Source organism: Asparagus officinalis, unplaced genomic scaffold (genome assembly GCF_001876935.1).
Source record: "Asparagus officinalis unplaced genomic scaffold, Aspof.V1 AsparagusV1_Un485, whole genome shotgun sequence".
NCBI lineage: Eukaryota > Viridiplantae > Streptophyta > Magnoliopsida > Asparagales > Asparagaceae > Asparagus > Asparagus officinalis.
Window position 1 is genome coordinate 1 of NW_017972750.1, and position 21,112 is coordinate 21,112.

At 37.6% G+C, this 21,112-nt stretch overlaps 2 protein-coding genes across 2 annotated transcripts; both read left to right on the forward strand.

Moving 5' to 3' along the window:
• The first annotated feature begins 6,456 nt into the window (after window positions 1-6,456).
• On the forward strand, window positions 6,457-12,666 carry LOC109827868 (probable calcium-binding protein CML7). The gene is made up of 2 exons (XM_020394888.1): window positions 6,457-7,015; window positions 12,420-12,666. The coding sequence occupies exon 1, from the start codon at window positions 6,548-6,550 to the stop codon at window positions 6,989-6,991; it is 444 nt and encodes a 147-aa protein (XP_020250477.1). The 5' UTR covers window positions 6,457-6,547; the 3' UTR covers window positions 6,992-7,015; window positions 12,420-12,666.
• LOC109827867 (40S ribosomal protein S13-2-like) lies at window positions 11,961-20,785 on the forward strand. The gene is made up of 5 exons (XM_020394887.1): window positions 11,961-11,975; window positions 12,123-12,139; window positions 17,115-17,158; window positions 17,842-18,028; window positions 20,508-20,785. The coding sequence occupies exons 1-5, from the start codon at window positions 11,961-11,963 to the stop codon at window positions 20,539-20,541; spliced, it is 297 nt and encodes a 98-aa protein (XP_020250476.1). The 3' UTR covers window positions 20,542-20,785.
• Window positions 20,786-21,112: the final 327 nt, after the last annotated feature.

Consider the following 21,112-nt stretch of genomic DNA (forward strand, 5'->3'; position numbering starts at 1 on the left):
TTTTTCATTTTTTTTTTTTTTGGTGTAAACTCAGGAGAATTAAATAGGATTAGAGCACTATCGTAATTAAGATATTGAATCTTATCATGATAGAGTGTTTGTATCAAGCTAAAGATGGTATTTTGGGAGAAATAGGATTAGGTCTTTCTTAGTCTCTGTCCTAATAAAAGATTGCAGTAGTGAAGGAGCTTTGAAGAGAATATGAGAATTAATTATGTATGTGAGGTTAAAAGTTTAAGAGTCAAGAGTTGAATGGTTCATCTTGTAGTTTTCCCCGATACATAGTGGGTTTCTCATATTGTGCCACCATGGATGTAGGTCGAAGTTTATCAACTGAACCACGTTTGCAAATTGTCCCCAAAGCTTTGGGGGCATCAAAGTTAAAAAGTAAATATTAGGATTACAAAAGTGAAAATAACCCTCATTTCCCCCTTTTTCTTTTCATGAAAAAGGCTCATAAACAAACTGATAAAAATAAGTATTAACGTAGAAGTTCTGAAGTTCAAAGTTAAAAAAAAAAAATTAAAAATTAGAATCGCGTAGTTCGTGTGCATCATGATGCAAATTTATATAGTTCCCAATGGTTTTAATAAATTTCTATTGATTTTACATGTGCAGTTGCATTTTATTGTTCCGGAAATCTATTGCAAAGTAGTAACTTATTAGGGTGGGAATTTTCACTGCAAGGTAAAAAGGTAAATAAATAAATAAATAAGGAAAGAGTAATGGAGGCTCATGGGGGCGAGGTTCGACTATAATTGGGATGCGTGACTAAACTTTATTAATACAAACTCCTCCGTATAAAGTACGGCACTATACGGTCCAAAATATCCCGTACTTATCAGATAACTTATCGGTCCCAATTTTGGTTCGTTGTGTTCGATCGGTCAATGGTCCGGTTCGAACCCGACCTTAATGTGGTCAGCTTTACCAGTTGAGTCACGTGTGTCATTAACTAGTCACGTGTGTAACTTGGTGGCACTTTTGGTCAACTTGCTTAGCATTGGTTTCATGACTTGAAGCTTGAAAATGACAGGGGTGCAAGATAAGTCAACGTCCTTATCCCTATTAGACTATCTCCATCAGGAGTCAAAATTTTAACCTTCTCTCTCTTGCCACATCACTTTATTCCCCCTCCACATAATTCAACAATCTTTATTTTCTATCATCTCTACAGCAGGACAATCTTCATTTTCTATCATCTCTACAGCAGGAGTTTTTTCAAAAGATTTTTACTTTATTTGGGACCCACTATAACCCCATCACTCCAACATATATACCCCACCTTATTTATTCATTTTTTTCTTATTTCATATATATTACTACTACTACTATTATTATTACTAATATAACTCATTTATTTATAATTAAAATTTTCTAATATTTACATAAATAATATATATTATTAATTTAATTTTTGATAATATTTTTATATTAACAAAAAAACACACGATTTTATTAAGCATACGGAAAAGTCAAACACACACAAATTATTGAAAACATTAAAGAAAACACACATTGCAGGAGAAATTAAGATAATTTTGTGAAGGATCCATACGAAAAAGTTTGAAGAATATAGAAGCAAAAGCAAAGAGAAGGAGAATAAGGTATTGAAAACTCAGTTTTTTTTTTTGTCTCCAAATTACACAAGACTAATATCTATTTATAGAGGTGAAAAAATAAAAATTATTGATATAAAAATTATAAATTAATTCCTAGTATTTATCTCCCAAAATATCATTTAAAAGTTAAGAGTAAAACAAAAAGACCCCAACCAATCAAGCCTTGACACATGGCTCTCTTTAATTGTTGATCTACTGTTGCGGGACCCACTCGGAGAGAAAAACCGGAGGTGAAAATTTCACCCATTGGTCTCCGGTTTTCCATTTCACCCCTTTGAAAGCCACCCGCTGGAGCAAAAAACCCCCCCAAATATCTCCTGTTGGAGATAGTCTTACGTTGCATATGCTAAACGAAAATATCATATGATCATCTAAATTGCACATAAATATCCTACAGTTTCACTAGCCTTGCACTTAAGTGACACTTATTTTAAAATCGAGCAAAAAAAGGCCTGAGCGTATTCAAGTGTCACATATGAGTTCCCTGTACGTAGTAGAAAATAACATGGATGGTGTTAACTTTTCTCTACATAGCAAACAATATAACATAACATAGCCTACTAAATTGAAAATTTTATAAGTTTTTTTTAGCGTATTTAAATGAAGCCGTTTACATATTAAGGATATTTATATACAACATAGGGTAAACAAGAGACCACCAACATGCAACGTCGTTGGACGAACAAGATGTCACTAACGCGCAACAATTTGAAATTTTTTTGGTGCATTTATCTGCAACACTTAAACACCTTTGGGCATTTAAGAGGACTGATTTAGAATAGGAGGCATTAAAATGCAACGTTAGTGAAATTATAGGGCATGACGACAAGTGCGGGGAAAAATATCTATAGTTGCTATCATCTTGAAACTACGAAAATAAGTCAAAAATTAATTATTTATTTATTTAAAAAATAACTAGAACATCCAAGTTGTTATGTCTTTTGAGGAATTCAGATTCTCTTTACTATCAAAAGACAATGCAACACTGTGTTCGTGAATCATAGTCATTTGTGATTTAGTAAATAATTGCGATTTGTATTGATTTAAAAGCAGATTGATAGTAAAGATATGGTGCACATGTGAAACACTTACCTTGAATGAATCGTAAGGTCCTAAAATGTTAATGTATTTTTTTTGAGAAAAAAATGTTAATGTATTTCTCGTGTAGATCAGCGGTCCATTCAAAATGTGCATGGGGAATGAAAACTAAAAACATAGATGCGTCTATCTCTAGACTCTAAGTTTGTCCTTATCAAACCGCAATCATTTTAATTTATTTTTTTAAATGAACAAAAGCTCCCTAGATTGATGAATGCAATAGACAAAGTCCAAGCGCTCATCAACCTTTTGCCTTTTTTTTTTTAAATGCTGAGGTGCTTCTTTGAGGTTGCATTCATTCTCTGCCGCCGTTGGATTAAAAAAAAAAAAACTATGTTTAGTTTGTGTGGCGTAAATGGAATTAAAAACATGCTGACATTTTTCAAGTGACCAACTTGTTCTTTTTCTACATCCAACAAGAGTTGACTTTCCGCGTGTTTCTTTTTGAGTTTGTGGCAGCTCAACCCTTAAAAAGTCTTAACGTGCAACTTAATACTAAAATGTGGTACTAAACATGTACTTTAGTTTGTCCTCTTCATTTCAATTCTATGAGCACACATCGATCTCAAGGAGTCAATGTTCATCCCTTCGTGTAGAGGGAAAGAAGGGCGATTAATTTATTTATGAGAAAAATATTAATGATTGAGTTCATCTCGGAAATTATCATTGATATTTGGTAGTGAGTGAACTAATGACTATCCGTGTTCGTTGTGTTTGTGAAGTACGGTCAATTGGAGCTACCTGCAACTCCCCAAAACTTTTACGGGGTTTAATATAAGGACAGATTTTTAAAAGTACCCGTTTTTAATATTTAAATAGTAAAAATGATCATTTGGGAAAAAAATTAGCAAAACCGACAATTTTCTTCAGAAAACGATCAGTTTTGCTGTTATTGTGATTTAGCGAAGTGTACGAGACTACTAGCCTCATACACTTCATTTCTGTTATCGTGAGGAAAATAGAAACGAAGTGTACGAGACTACTAGTCCCGTACACTTTGCTAAATCACAACAACTACAAAACCGACATTTTTCTTCAGAAAAGTGTCGGTTTTGCTACTTTTTTTTTCTTCAAATGGTCGTTTTTATATTTAATTATTAAAAATGGGTGCTTTTAAAAGTTTGTCCTTAATAATAATGGAAAAAAAGTCGATGGAGGTTTATTGCCACTCTTTAAAACTTTACGGGGGTTTCTGTAATTAACCTTTTTTTTATTTAGCTTTCTAAATCCCGGGTTCCGGTCGAACCGTACTTCATCTCTTAATCTCTAAATTAATGAATACAATTAATTACAGACAAAATTCTAAGGCAATCCATCTTCATTACCATGTCACGGTGAGCTGGTCTATAGAAATCTTTAGCTCCGTCTAGGTTTCACTTTTATTCTCTACGCGGCCGTTGAATAATTATATAAAAAAAAACATGTTTAATTTATGGTGTAATGAATTAGGAAACATGCTGTGTATTTCTTTTAAGTAACCAACTTGTCTCGCGTATGCATGCATCTCCCAAAGAGCTAGCTGACTTGTAGCCCTTTGATATAGGCTCTGTTTGGCAAAACTAGCTGAAAACTGCGGGATTATGGCTGAAAGCTGTTAAGCTAGCTGAAAACTGTGAAATTATAACTGAAATCTGATAGCTGTGTAGCTAGCTGATTGACTAGAGCTGTTTGGCAAAAGCAGCTGTACAACTAGCTTAAATTTGTTAAATGACTAAAAAAGATATGCAATATTATTGATATAAAATTAATTAGAATTATTAGGGGCAAAAACGGAAGAAAAAAAAACAACTCCTTCCCAAAGACAAACGCTACTTGAGGTAGCTTTCCAAAAGCTACTTGCAAAAGACACAATCTCCAAAATAATCTCCTCCTATTTTTTGTCACCAAACAGCTCTACTAGCTTATTGACCAAGTCAATAAGACACAATCTCTTAGATAAGACACAATCTCTTGTTGCCAAACAGTGCCTATACTCGATGTATATTAGAACATAACATATTTTGTATCACATCCCACTAATCTAAGATTAAAATATTTTTCAATCATCTGATCAATACATAAATACAGATTACATGTTATATGTTCAGACATTTACATGTGTGTGTGTATTCTACTATATTCTCGTTCTTTTTCATACGTATGTACAATAAGTTTGAGGTGGCTCTACCATGAGTCATGATGCCGTGTTAAAATCTCCAAATAAACTATTCTAACCGACAATTTACTCCACGCCATTAGAGTATAACTACAGCTATCCAGCACTCAAGTTGTATAATTAACTATAATTACGTGGCAATCTTGATCATTTTCTTTGGGATGGGGAAGCTACTTGCATATTATTTCTCAAAACAAGTCATTAGTATTTAATTAGCTAGCTAGTTTAACTATTTTACAACATCCATACACTCCTGATTAGGGGTTAAAATTTTGGGTTTAGGCAGAAGCTTTAAATATTTTACCAAGCTGTTGCTTGTGACCTTGTAGTTTATTATGATGAAATATTTAATTTCCACTTGCAAGGTTGAGTTTTTTAATTTCACGTTGGACAGTTAAAGACATAATTAATGGTTTCAATATATTACTCTCAAAATTAGATCTTTAAGCGGCACTTCAGTATGAGTATAGTGTTTATATATATGCAAAGAATCAGAAAAGAGCGATAGATTTCACAAATGTTAGGAATAATAACTAACAGTTGTAACTTTTTTCTTGGTTAATTTGGTCATAGTCATAATTTTTTAAATCAGTAAAATCAATAAATTTATTGTTATTGAACGTGCAATCTGTAAACAAGATTCTCAATTTAAGTAAATCAAACTTAATTTTAATTTAATTATCATAATACCAAGATCTTAGAACGAGGTGATTTTCACAACGAACAATTAATTAAGAGAGCGTACATTGATCTATGATTCGAATATTGATGAGAAATTGACTACAAGAAGAACTACGTTGAAGACTTGAATTTCTCTCTCTTAGACCTTTTAAATTCTACGAATTTTCTTGATGGAAAGAAAATTGTATATCGTTGTTTTTAGGTAGAGAGAGGATCAAGTTTTAAATAGAACAACTATCTCCACGTTCCATTAACGTGAGCAGTTATTTGACAATCTCTTCATTTATTGACCAATAAGAATTTAGCATTTAAAATAAAACATGAGCAATTAAATAAACTAAAAGATAAAACGTCTTAAAATATAAAAGAAAACGTGGAAACAAAAATATGGTTAAAAAAATAAATAAAACGTGGCCACTAAAAGTGGTTTAAGACGTGGGGCAATAAAGTCTAACACAATCATCATTAAAACTTGGTTATTATAATTTTCATATGAAAGTAATTATTTTAACATCCTACATATCACAGATATTTCCAAGACTTTAAATAATTTTTTATTTAATATGTGATATTTTTTTCTTAGCTTATTTGAAATTGTTTATGACATAATAATAATTATTATTGTATTTATTTTTATTGAAAAAACATTACCATTTCATATTTATACGTTTTTATGATATAAAATGTAATACATACTTAATTAGTAAGCTCTATTATATGTTTTAGAAAGTCCTCGAAGTAAACAAGTAGAAAAGAAAAGAAAAGAATAAATATGTATAAATGATTAGGAATTTTTTTTTCTGAAGGCCTAATTTGTAAAGTGGCCCACAGAGGAAAGGTTGTTGTTGGGCCTAGCCCAACCTAAACCCCAACCCCCTCTATAAACAACTTCGCCTCCTCTCCCCAAAAATCAAACAGATCCGGGGGGAAAAGATAAATAAAAATAAAATAAAATAAAAAACAACCCAAAAAAAATCGGAAAAAAAGAAAAATGGGGAAAGAGCTCACCGACGATCAAGTCGCCTCGATGCGCGAGGCCTTCTCCCTCTTCGACACCGACGGCGACGGCAAGATCGCCCCCTCCGAGCTCGGGATCCTGATGCGATCCCTCGGCGGTAACCCTACCCAAGCTCAGCTCAAGGAGATCGTGACAACGGAGAGCCTGACCTCGCCCTTCGATTTCCCGCGCTTTCTGGACCTGATGAAGAAGCACATGAAGCCGGAGCCGTTCGATCGCCAGCTCAGGGACGCGTTCAAGGTCCTCGACAAGGACGCGACGGGGGTCGTGTCGGTCTCGGATCTGCGACACGTGCTGACGAGCATCGGGGAGAAGCTGGATCCGGCGGAGTTCGATGAGTGGATCAGGGAGGTCGACGTGGCGGCGGACGGGACGATCAAGTACGAGGATTTCATTGTGAGGATGGTGGCTAAGTGACGAAACCCTAGGATCTGAGATGAGGTAATGGATTCCTTAGATCTGATGGGATTTGTTGCGGATCTTTGTTTGCCTGCTGATTTGGTGTTTTGATTGATATCTGTTGACATTTTGATTCTGAATTTGGTTCTGAATACGTTCAAATGGCGATGTCCTTTAATTAGTTGATGTGTGATTTGTGATGCCCTGCTTACTGATCAGGATGGTGCAATTTGGCAAATGAAATGGTAAAGGATTGCGTAAACAGAAGGTTGTTCGTAACTTAAAAATGCAATGTAGGTATAAGTAAACATTGTGCAGCATAATCTGAAATCCATTATGCGATGCAATATGAAATCTCTTGGAAGCTATTTATATGCCTCGGCCAGGAGTTTTATGCAACATCGTCAAATCCGGATTTTGTAGGACACACACTGCTGCCATTAATCCGAGCTTATCTGAGAGTTACATGAGCCTTACGCTTCATTTGATATGCGGAAATTAAGTCAAAGAGAGAACGGAATGAAATAAGGAATGGATAAAATGCTCATTTTGCGTGGAATCAGAGAATGAAGTGGGAATGCCAATTTTTTTATATGGATAATTAATAAGAAATCTTGGCATATTTGGAATTTATTTCAAAATTTTCGTTCCCACTTAAGCGGGAAAGCCCATTCCCTACTATCTCATTGGGAATGCTCATTCCCACATAAGATTGAGAAGTGACTAGTGAGAATGACATTCTAGCTTCTAGAAAGTTGTTGTGTTTGGTACACATGAATGAGAAGTGGGAATGAGCATTTTATTCCCACCCATTATAGCGTGCCAAACAATGGGTTAATGTTGGTTGACATCGAATTAACACAAAGTATTATGGTTAAAGGAATTGGTCCAAATTTCTATTCACAACCATCACATTTGCTAATATATTCTATATTGGGCTATAATCACATATGAATCCCCATATCTCAACCATCTATGGGAAACCATAGATCCTTTAACGGTCTTATCTCAGACGCTTTTGGACATACCTGACTTTGTCTAAACTGACTTCTATGGGAGGATGTCATGAAATGCTAAGGTCCATGGAAACTTCACTGTAAGTGGGCTAGCAGACCTTAGCGTGATTTGTTTTAAGTCGACAAACCCATAGATCTGAATATGGGTATGAGAGCATGCACACTATCTCCCCTGTGTATGGACTCAACCATTCATGCGCTAACTTGGCCTTGAACATTCTCCCTACTTGGGCCACACCATTGGGCTTCACTGCGAATCTTGCTTTTGAACCAAAATATCAAGGTTGTTGATCGCGGATCGCGGCGCGTCGCGGCGAGGTACCGCTAAGGCTATTGCGCGCTATTGCGGCGAAAAAGCGGCAAATAGCGCACAGTCAAATAGCGGTCAATATAAATATATGTAAATATTCTAAATAACAAGAAAAATTATATAAAAAATACCATGAAAAATAAATACCATGAAAATGAAAAATTATGTAAATGACCGAGACAAGCTAATTTACTCCATCATATTTGAGAGTTGGCTCTTCATCTTTGTCTTATGCATATGGATCTTCATCAATAGCTCCCCAGCAAGACAGGAGCACAAAATCACCAAGACAAGCTAATTTAATTAAATATAGTACAAACTCCACAATCACCAGAACAATCTAAACCCCTAAGTTTAATATCAAATAACAAAAGTATAATTCCAACAAGACAATTGTATTGTTTAATTAACCAACAACAATTATCAACTAACCAACAATAATTGCAACCTAAAACAAGACTGTTAAGGAAAAAATAAACATAAACCTAATTTTATCTCAAAAGGGACTTTTTTTGACCGGAAGCACAAATCAACAAGAAAGCACAACATTGAAACTTATTAATCTGATTAATCCTAACCTTAGCCATGAAAAAACTAGCTAACTGTCTCAAACGCTGATTTAAAAAAAAAATCAAATAACCGATGATAGTTTCAAAACCCTAACCCTAATTAGAGAAAGGATCAGATAAGTCATAACCTGAGTGGAGTGGTCCTAGAGAGATAGCCGCAAGAGGAGGCAGAGATGAAGGCGGAGGCGGCTTCGAAGACCGGAGGTGGAGACTGGAGGCGGAGGCGGAGGCGGAGGCGGAGGCTGGAGGCGGAGGCGGCTTCGAAGACCGNGGATGCGATGAGAGGAGGCGGTTAGGGCTTGGATCGGGACTTGGGATACAGAGGCGAGAGCGAGAGAGGGGGGGTTAATATACATTCGGGTCGGTTTCGGGTTCGGGTAGGATTTTTAGCCGAACTAAATAGCGCTGTTTAGCGTTTTTAAGCGCTTTTGAGCGCTAAACAGCGCTTTTAAGCGCTAAACAGCGCTATTTGCGCGCATTAAGACGCTTTTCGAGGGAAAAGCGGTTTTCCCCGCGTAGATGTGCCGCGAGAACCTTAAGCGGAGCGGTTCTCCTCCGCTTCCGCGAATAGCGGCGCTATAGCGCCGCTATTCCCCGCTTTTTACAACAGTGCAAAATATGTTCTCTGATATGATCTCCTGGAGACTAACCTGAGTCTCTCTGAGAGTTAGATGAGCTTCAAATATAGTTTGGGAACCAAAGTAGTCAAACAAATTAAGATGTTTGGATTGGTTATAACTTTCTATTTAAACTCTTAACCTTTTGAATATTTCTAATATGAGAGTATACTTGCATATAAATGCCCAGCCCACACATGTTTATGAAACTTCCACTGCAGAAATGTTATCTTAGATCACTTTAAGCCATGACAGTCTGCATATATCCTAAAATCTGCATATGTCCTCTGCATTAGTTCATTCATTTATCTTGTGCTTAGGTATACCCTTAATCAGAGCAGCAACCGGTCATCATATCACTAGAAGTATAACTGCATTCTCCTTCCTCATGCTTCTCCTTGTTACTCCTTTTCTATACTTGGCAAATATCCCCTTTTACCGCCATATTATCACCGGTATGTTTTGGTGAGGAGTGTGTGTAGACTTTAGAGGGATCCATTAAAGATCGCCAGGTTTTTATTTTCTCTCATCAACCATCTTTCCTTTGCCGTCAAAATTATTGGTCAAGGCAATTATTAGGAAAAGAATATGTTGTCATGGAACTGTAAAGACCACGTTCTACAACGAATGAATAATCTATCAGATTCTGATTTGCTAATATTACTAATGACAAATGTTGGTTTTTGAAACTAGAAGGTGTGAGTGAGATGGAGGAGGAAACGTAAATGTATATCAGGAATATCCAACAGTTTAATACATGACACAAGTAGAGCTGTTACAATAAGAACAACAACAATGCTTTTGTCCCATTTTTTAAGGGATAAGTAGGGATGCAAATGTATGTCGTAACTATCCAATATCTTCTATATTCTAATCCTGACGAGTAGGGATGTAAATACAAAAACAAAAACAAAAACAAAATAGCCTTTCTATCCATTTTTTTTGGGACAATAGGCTACCTACATGTATGTCACGAATATCCAACAGTTTAATACATGACACAAGCAGAGATGCTACAATGAGAACAACAACAAATCTTTTGTCCCAAATTTTCAGGGATCAGTATTGATGTAAATGTATGTTGTAGCTATCCAATATCTTCTATACTGAGTATACTCTAATCTTGACAAGCAGGGATGTAAATACAATAACAAAAGCAACATGGCCTTTATATCCGTTGTTTCGGAACAATAGGTCTGGAAATGTAAATCGCAAATATCCAATATGTTCCTGTTATAAAGGGGGGGGGGGGGCAGGGGGGGGGGGTTGTCTGATACCTATATTTTCGTCTGTATTACAGCTTCCAACAGTATTGTTATCTTATGCAAGGAGAGATGTAAATGCATCGGGAAACCTTCTAACTGCTTCATATTCGAATACTTCTAGATGGATATGGATTGGGTATGTATGTATTTATGAATGCATATGTACATGTATACATATACATATACATATCACTTGGATATAAATTTGATATTGAAGAAGATCCATCTGTAAACTGAGTGCTTCAAAGTCTTATGTTTTAATTTTTACGCAAAGGTCAATGTGGGCAAAAATTAACCAAAACATACACAAGTTTACCATGAACGAAGTTCCTCACTTTATTTCTTGTTAACTAGGTCTTTGCTTTTGTTTTAGGGCTGTTTTAGTAAAAATGACCGGAATACAAGGAGTCATGGCATAGTTTTATCCTTTTTCTTTATATTTATTGTGGTGTAGTTTATTACAGAGCATTTAGGAGCTCTAAGGTGAACCGTCGGAAGGATCCATAATAGAATATGAGCTACCTTGTAAAATGTCTTACATTGAGAAAACTTCAGCTCATTTCCACACAAAACACATTCTGTAGGGTTCAAACTGAACATATGTTCCGGTTGCCTGGTTTGACCATGATGTGCAAAATCTTAACTGCCATAGAGTCCTTACCTCCATATTACGCCATAATGATTACACGATGGATTCTGTATAATCCATCTATAAAATTTTAAGATCTCGTTGTCAAACTAAAGGAGAATCTCTTTAAGCCCGAGTTGCATGGAAACGGATACAGGTATTGGTACGGATGTGGGTACGGGACACGACAAAATTATATATTGTAGGGTATGGGGACATGACTACATATATATATTGAATTAAAAATGTACACGAGATCTTTTTTTTTTTGAGTTCATGTGTCATTAAAATTAAAATTGCTCTCACATTTATAAGTTTCTTTTATCATATTGATTATTATAAATTAGAAATTGCTCATTTGTTTAACTAAACACCCAAACAACCCTTTAACTATATAGTTTTGAACTTGAATATGGGTTGAAACGAACCCGACCCATATCTAACTAGTTTCAAAAAATGTTTGTGAAGTGTAAGCTATACGTCTAAGAAGTTTGACGAGTGTTTTAAACATATAATGTATAATCGAGTACATGCCATAATAAATGTATGCATATATTCACTAAGTGTCTATGAAGTTTAGGTATGGAAAAGTGTCAGGTACGTGTCCAGTACCAGTACGGGTACGACTTAATGATAGAAGGTCCCGGGTAACATAGCTTTAAGCATAAACTACTCTAATATTTATTATATTGGGTATCAAACTTCTCTTATTGTTAGAATCTATGTTATTTTCTGGAATTGCAGTTTGGTATCCCCGAATTGTATGTGCTGATTGCCTGGTTCGACCATGATGCACAAAATCTTAATTGCTGATAGGTCCATCCAAAAAACTTTAAGGTCTCATTGTCAAACTGAAGGAAAATCTCTTTCAGCAGAAACTATTCTGATAATATATCCAGAATTCTGTATTTATTCTGTTAGTTATCAAACTTCTCTTACTGTTAGAATTTATGTTATTTTCTGGAATCGCAGTTTGGTATCCCCTGAATTTTATCCTCACACAATTAACGTTTTGTTTTTTGTTTTCAAATGCGTTTGCAGATCGAATCAAGATTGAAGAATGTGACTCTTTAGAATTGGTGTTGGTGTGCTTAGGAGTTGATCTGCTTGTTTTATCGTCAAAACGTTTTTGACCTTTGCTTTTTCTATTTATTAATGTTGAAACCATCTGTAGCCTATTGGTACATTTGTTTTCTTTTGCCTCTTTTGAATTTATGGTGCATTATGGTTGTACCTTACTCTAATCCTTGGGGGTGTGAGCTAATGTATGAATCTATTGTTGTCTATATTTCTATTTTGAAGAAATGTGCAAAAAAAAAAAAAAAAAAAATCTTCTGTGATTTCTCATACTTCACCTGCATAGCCTCTCTCTGCTCAGCTGTTTCATAATAAGATACTGATATTTCTTTCTTTTCGACGAGGTGGATGCCATCGGTTTGGAATTTAGATCGTCCACAAACATTGCCCTTTGCCCTTTGATGTCATTGGTATCGGATTGGACTGTAGACTTTGCATTTTGGCGTTATTGGTTTATAATTGTTGTTTGTGCGCGAACTAGTGTTCAAAGGGCGGCCATACCTAGCGCGGGTAACTCGGATGGTTGAGAGATTTCAACATGGCTTTCCCGGTCTTGGTTTTGATTCCAGACTTCCGGACTGGGTTATTTAAAAAAAAAAGAAAGAAAGAAAGAAAGAAAAAGAAAAAAAGTGTTCAGTGAGCAAACAATCCCAATGTTCAGATTGTTAGCAAAGTCTTATGAATTCCTAATTTTTACCATGACCTTTTATGAGATTTGAGCAGTTTCGCTTTTTATTGGATTTTATTTTCACCCAATCCCTTTCTTTTCTTTACAAATTGGTCCAAATTTGGTGCGGCCTTTCGGAGTCTTTCGCTCCCAATATTTCCAAGGCTTACTATATCTTGAGCAACACATAAAAAAGAAAAAAAAAAGCTCTTAACTCCTTGTTTTTATAAAAAAGAGTTAAAAAAAAGAGACAAAACCAAAAGGAATCGCAATCAAAGGAAATTTAACCGCAATGTCTCGAGAGTTACATTTTCCCGCCAGAACAAGAAACCAAAAAACAACGGGGGGTAAAAAAAAAAAAGAAACCAACGTCAAGAGGAAAATTCGTGACAGAACCCTCCGGATCAGTCAAAACGCCTGGCTCAACGGCGACTGCCCGCCGCCCTGGCGCACCTCTCCGCCGGCCCTCCTCGCCGCGTCCTCCACCCCGCCCAGCGCCAAGCGATAACTCGGCCGCCTGCGCCTTCCTCCAGCGCCCCCCCCTCACCGCCCCTCCACCGCCCTGTATCCTCCAGCTCCCCGCCCTCTCCACCACCGCGCTCCACCTTCTCGCCTCCTCCCAACACACTCCTCCTCCCTCGCCTCCGGGTCCCCGGTCCCCGCAGGCCCCACCGACAGCGCCTGTACTCCGAAACATCTCCTCTCTCAGCACCGCCTCCTCGATCCTGAACCTCCGTGTGCTCCTCGAAAACGCTGCGGTCCGGGGGGCAGGAGGCCGGAGGACAGGGCGCACCCACGAAGGGAAGAGGAGACGCAGCGGAGGGCGCCACTGTGCAGCCGAAGCAGGAGTGCGCCGCGGTGAGCGAGGAGCTGTCCCACGGGGGGAGACACGCGGGGCACGTGGGAGGGCCCGGCGGCGCGGAGCGTGATGTGGGCCGGAGGTTCTGGAGGTGGGGATCGATGAGCGGAGTCGAGGGCCCACTTGAGCTTCAGCTGCGGGAGATCTGCGGCGGCGGGCGTGCGGATTCGTGAACTCTCTCCTCGCACTGCTCGTGCGAGCTCCCGGCAGCTTCTCCGCGCTGGCGGAAAATCAAGAAAAAAATAAGAGAATAATAAGTTACGTGCCTAAATGTCATTCCCTTCAATTTCGGTTTCCGCTTCGGGTATTTGAGAAACGGGGGCGAACTTAACAGGGTTTTGTGCAGGAGCTAGTAAGTGAGAGTGAGAAGCAGGAGGGGGAGACTGGCAATTGGCTTGCCGAGCGTGATCGCGTAAGGTCAGAGGACGGACGGTGGAGATGAGAAGATCGCCGGACCTTCTTCTTCTTCTTCTTATGCTCATTATGAGCTTGCCATGGCGCGCGTTCTTGATAAGCAAGTTTCTTTGGCCCTTCCCCTTCCCGTCGGGGCTCCCACCATGCCAAAAAATTTGCGCCGAGTCCACGGGGGCCAAACTGCAAAAAAGGAAGAGGAGGAGGAGGAATTACACGAGGAGGGGTTTTTGGGGCGTGGTTGCTTTCTTTCTCGGCATCTTTCGGGAGGAGAAACGAGAGAGCAGGAGAGGGGGTTAATTTTCTTGAGGCCCTCGTGAGGGTTTTAACTTTGTATATCACCCTATTTTTATAATAAAGAGGTGTATGATATATCCGTTTAGTTTCTATTTTGGCATGATGTTATGCTTTAGTTCGGTTCAAATTAGCAAGGGGTCGATAATGAGAAATTAGAAAAAAAAAAGCTATTTCACTTATTTACAATAAATAAGTTTAAATAATAATGGTATTTTACCCCCTTCTAGAAATAATTTTATATTTTAGGGTCAATTAACGCTAAGTCGTACTGTATTTTCAATTTATATCTAAATCAAATCGCCTCAGAATCGTGCTAATGAAAACACAGGCGAAAGTCTGAAGATCAAGAACCTCGAGAGCAAAATCAACACATTGATCTCCGCTCAAGAGACGAAGAAAACAGGCATTCCCTGTCCATACCCAAGAGAGTGGGAATCGATCCCATATCCGGCGAAGTTCAACCTAATTAACTTCACGCCGTTTGATGGGAAGGGTTCGCCCACTCAGCATGTGATTTATTTCAAATCACACCTGGGGGTAATCTCTGGCAATGAGCCTCTGATGGTGCGGTCATTCGTCGGCACTCTTCGCGGAGCCGCCTTCGATTGGTATCGCCGCCTCACGCCAGGTAGCGTGAACAGCTGGGACGATATGGAGACCATGTTCCTCACCAATTTCTTCGACGACGACGCCAAGATATCTATCGGATCATTGCTCGATGAGAAGCAGAAAGACGGGGAGTTAGTCGACACCTTCGTCAAGAGGTTCCGGAAAATCATATTTTAGGTGGAAAACATTTCCTATAATTTCTAGAAATTGAACCAAACACCCCCTAAGAGGAAATTGTTTTTTGTAAAATTTGGTAGGTTTTGATATTTTATAGAAAATATTTTTGTAAATTTTTTGTTGAACCAATATCGGATCATTGCTCGATGAGAAGCAGAAAGACGGGGAGTTAGTCGACACCTTCGTCAAGAGGTTCCGGCACAAGGCGATGAACTGCCGGGACCCAATAACCGAGGAATTCATTCTCCAGACTTGCCACAACAATCTTGCACTGGACGTGTTGGAAGCAATGGGAACAGCACCGTCTGACACTTGGAAAGACTTGAAGGTGCACGGTGAACAAGCCGAACGCTTCCTCCGAAGGAAGAAGGCCGAGAGGAACCGACCAACGGTTAATCCACTGAACTCAAACTTCGCCTCTCGTGGTAAGGACAAGGCACCTGCAGCTGCTGATGGTGCTAACCAGACGTCGCAAAAGCAACTCCGAAAATAGCAAAAGGCTTTCGGTCCGAGACTCCAAAGAGAGTATTCCTTCAAGGACGAAGACGTTCCAGCCATCTTCGAATCCCTCCTTAAATTTGGTAGGTTTTGATATTTTATAGAAAATATTTTTGTAAATTTTTTGTTGAACCAAACACAATTTATAGAAATCTCTGAAAAAATTTTAATTACAAATTTGCCATTGTCAGATGTTTTGAAAAAAGTTTTCTCAAAAAGTGTGCAACCAAACAGCCCCTTAATCTCATGTGTAAAGCACGCACGTTTCTTTTTTTTTTTTTATGCTCTGCAAGCTTTCTATGCGAGATTAATCGGGGTATTTTTGGGATTTCGTGCAAATTTTAGCAGCATATAAATACAAGGTGGCATCCAGGAAAAGGTCCAATAATAATTCGATTGGAAAGGGATATTTGTTTGGGCCGAGCTCAATCCAGGCCCATTTTAAAGCAAATATACAACTTTAGAAGTTTTACTCCAACCCAAGACCAGCTGAAGCCAGGCCCATCTCTTTCAGCCCAAGGATATTTTCGGTATTCAGCATCTTTCTCTCGCATATATGGATGATCATCAAAACCCTCGCAAAGTTCTTCAGCACTCAAAACCGCCGCCATCCAGAGAACCCTAATTCCCGCCGCTCTCCGCCGCCGCCGATCAGCTAACTGATCACTAGGTGATGGGTAGTTGAAGTGATACTTGTTCGCGTGGAAAACTGTATCTTTCTTCATTAATGAGATAATTGTCATCTTGGATTACAAAGATCCGGTCTTTTATAGATCCGGTTACAACTAAATCAAAGAAAAAAAGTAAAAAATTACAACTTTCCTCTTGTGAACAAATCGCGAGCTCCTGTTTTGCGGTCGCTCGCTTTGTGGGTTCTTTGCCTGCGCCGGGGTTGTTTGCCGTGGACCACCGCACGATCTAGATCCGGACAGATCTACGCAGTATAACGGGTATTATTTCACGAAGGAAATAATAGCCGGGGAGGATTGATTCACCAAGGAAACAATCGTCCAAGTCTCGGGATCTAAGACCAAGCTTAGATCCGGAGTGTAACAACATAGATCTGAGATCTTGATCCCCTCAAACTCCTGCCTTTTTTGTGATGCGGGTGCTCACCGAGAATCAGATCCGAATGTCCAAGTCTTCAAGCCTTCAAAAACTCCATCAGGATCCTGAAAGGGCATGGTATGGCCTTTTTCTAGTTTTGAGTAAATTTTAGTATTATTACTGTTTATTTCCGATGAATAATGACAAAATGATGCACTATATAGCTGCGATTTATCTGCCCAATTAGTATTTGTTGATAGAAGTTATGAGTTTTCGTTTTATAGTTTTGTAGTTTTTATTATATTAACATGAACTATTGACGATGCATGTTCTCCAATAAACTATTGTGAAGCATAACGTTTACTATTTTGAATCGTAATGTAAAGTTGAATTCCCATTGCCATCTTCTATCTGCCTGTAGATCATCAAAGCTTTCGTAAAGTGTACGTTTGTATCATCAGAAGTCAGCACTATTGTATCTGCTTGAGAGTTTTAAGAGTATATACATTTCTTTGAGCACATATGTTCTTTTGTTAAAATAGTGGCATTTTGAGAAGTATTGCAATTGTGATTAGAATATAAAATTCATTTCTTTCTGGGCATGTACCCTGGAATTGGAAATTTATATTTCAAAAGGAAGTTTTAATTCTAGTAGTAAATGTTTGTTAATTGCATATGTTCATGTAATACGTCTAAAAAACGGAAATACTTTCTCTTGCTGATACACTTAAGTCTTAATATTGTGATGTAACTTAGTTTACTAAATTTGTATAATGTTTTTTCCCTGTTACTGATGTGTATTACTGTTAAATGCTATTTAGGGCTTGCTCCGGAGATCCCTGAGGATCTGTACCATCTGATAAAGAAGGCTGTTGCCATTAGAAAGCACTTGGAAAGGAACAGGAAGGACAAGGACTCCAAGTTCAGGTTGATCCTTGTGGAGAGCAGGATTCATCGGCTTGCTCGCTACTACAAGAGGACCAAGAAGCTCCCCCCGGTGTGGAAATAGTAAGTGATACTTGTAGTGCGTTATCATTTTTGATTTTATTCCCACTCAATTAACTGAATAGGTCAACGGTTGGAGCATTTATTTTTGTTTCCTCCCTTTAATAGTATGCAACTGCTCCTTGGATGCAGCAGCGACTGTATCCCTGTCGTGCTATATGTTTTTAATTTTGTATCTAATTATTATCTTGTTGGCTACTCGAATCAACTGGTGACACTTTTTTTTGTACATAATTATGCCTACTGTAAGTTTGTGTGAATTTCTTGATATCATGATTGTTTTCTTGGATAGTTCAAATTCACTTTTTTCTGTTGTACCATAACAAAATTTTTCATGTTGACTTAATTGAATACCCTTTGTTACGTTGTATGAGTATGGTCATAATGTAATATTGAACTGGACACACGAGGTCTTGAAATATTAGGAGATGGTTTGGGATTGTAAGCGTTAAGAGAATAGAGTTTTAGATTCTTATAGTATATAAGATTGGTGTTTAATTTAGATCTTTGTCGGTGAAAACCAAAATGAGTTGACCTAGAATTACTAATTTTTGAACGGTTAACTTAAACCAAAGTAATTGGTTTAGAACCATGTTGAGGGGACTTAGGAAATATCTAGCGTAGGCAGAAATGTAACTATAAAAAATAACTGATCCATAATTATTATCCTTCTTCCCACTGCATCTAGTGGTACCTTCTCTTATAATTGTCAGTGCAAGCCAAACCGACCCATACTGGCCACGGCATAGGATCAGTCATGTGACATACTGCGTTATCTTCTGCAATAGCCTTGACTGGCTTGGAAGATGCTATTTTATTACTGCCCTCTGATGTTCTGTTACTTATCTGTTACCTTTCGTCCTTCAGATGCACAATTTACAATTGTTATCCTCCACCCCCATTGCATCAAGTGGTAACTTCTGTTAGTTCTCTTATAATTGTTAGTACAAGCCAAACTTCAGCATTTGGATCCATGATGTGAGATATACTGCGTTATCTTTCTGCAATAGCCTTGACTGGCTTGGAAGATGCTATTCTATTACTGAGATCCAAAAGCAGGCTCAAATTTTTTTCCCTCTGATGTTCTGTTACTTATCTGTTACCTTTTGTGATTCAAACGCACAATCTACAATTATTATCCTTCATCCCATTGCATCTAGTGGTACCTTCTCTTATAATTGTCAATTCAAGCCAAAATTTAGCATTTGGATCGATGATGTGAGACATACTGCGTTATCTTTCTGCAATAGCCTTGATTGGCTTGGAAGATGCTTTTTTTTTAATACTGAGATCCAAAAGCAGGCTCAAATTCTTTCCCTCTGATGTTCTGTTACTTATCTGTTACCTTTTGTGATTCAAACGCACAATCTACAGTTATTATCCTTCACCCCATTGCATCTAGTGGTACCTTCTCTTATAATTGTCAGTTCAAGCCGAACTTTAGCATTTGGATCGATGATGTGAGACATACTGCGTTATCTTTCTGCAATAGCCTTGACTGGCTTGGAAGACGCCATTTTATTACTGAGATCCAAAAGCAACCTCAAAATTTTTCCCTATGAGGTTCTGTTACATATCTGTTACCTTTTGTGATTCAAACCTACAAAAACGAAAAATTGACAAATCTTTTGTTGTTCGGTGATCCTCTTTAATTGGATGTTGGAAAATGAATGATCCAATTGCTCACTGCCATACAGTTATTGCTCCCAGTAAATCGCTTGTAGGTGTCGCATGGAATTGAAATTGGTGGAAGATAAATTACAGAAAACTTGGGTAAATGATGTGACAAGAAACTGCGTTGTCTTTCCACAATAGCGTTAAAAACAACTTTGCAGATGCTCTTATGTTATTGATCTTTCAATATGCATGAATTCTCTTTGTTTGGATTCTTGCAACTGTTGCCGTCAATCATGTTAATATCTGCATGGAGAAATGATACCATGATAGCCAACTTGAGTTATTTTTATTGAATCCACAATATGTCAATCAACTATTTGCATTCACTTTCTACTTTACAACTAGAAAATCACATCATACTGTTCTTTGTGACTAAGAGCTCTTTGCTTCAGAAATGCGCATCATTTGTAGGCTATTCTCTCTTTTTTCTGTGTACTTTTAGGTTCATCATGAGATAATTTGCCTTCTTTGTTCAACATAGTAATAAAATCACCTGAAAGTTTAATTTCTCTACAATAATTTTGCAGTTGCCATCAGCTCCTATAATTTAATTCATTTTACTAATGTAATTAAGGAAAAAAACCATTCTTTTCAAGTAAAGTTACCAAGGTAATGTCAAATTTCAACTTGAAAGATTCAAAACATTGTATGCATGCGGATGAATTTTCTTTTCCCTGATAAGTATGCTGTCATATTTATCTTGACTTCCACTATTCCCTTAAATTTATTTTGAGTGAGCCTTCTTAAATATTATAACTAGCCGTTTTATGAGATTATTAACTTCAATTATTTTGTTCCTTTACAGTGAATCTACAACTGCCAGCACTCTCGTGGCGTAGTAGAAGTATCTTCTCCTTGGGAAAATGCTTCGACGTTTCGATGATGAATTTAGAGAACAGCTCCATCCCTTAACGTGGAAGTCATTGATGTACTGAAACTTCAATTTTTTGTGAACCGTATTATTGTGTTCGTAGCGAGATTAGTATTTGAATCTTAATCTGAGTTAAATGTCGGAGTTTTATGCCAAAATCATCAATTTCCAAGGCTATGGCAAAAGTAATGTCACAAATCGTTGATTCCACATTTTGTCATCTTGATGATTTTCTCGTTGATGTTCTTGAAGAAGTTATTGGGATGTTGGAACTTAATTGATGCTCTATGTTTTTGTGACAAAAGTAGCATCCTAATTTGTGCGTTCTCCTGCGCAAATTTATATTGAAAACCTCGAATCATCTCTCTCCTCAATCATTGAGTTTTTTTTTACAAAAATCGATCTATAGAAGAGGAGAGGGATGATTGTGGAGGGGATCTCAATGCAAATCAGGTGGACCCTCTCCTCAATTATCTCTCTCTTTTTCTATACAAATCAGGTGGACCCTCTCCTCAATCATCTCTCTCTTTTTCTATACA

Bases quoted from the DNA above. Each gene is read 5' to 3' on its own strand.
- LOC109827868 (XM_020394888.1), top strand. From the start codon at position 6,548: ATGGGGAAAGAGCTCACCGACGATCAAGTCGCCTCGATGCGCGAGGCC.
- LOC109827867 (XM_020394887.1), top strand. The intron at 17,159-17,841 runs GTATGGCCTTTT...AATGCTATTTAG, and splicing joins CAGGATCCTGAAAGGGCATG to GGCTTGCTCCGGAGATCCCT. The intron at 18,029-20,507 runs GTAAGTGATACT...GTTCCTTTACAG, and splicing joins CTCCCCCCGGTGTGGAAATA to TGAATCTACAACTGCCAGCA.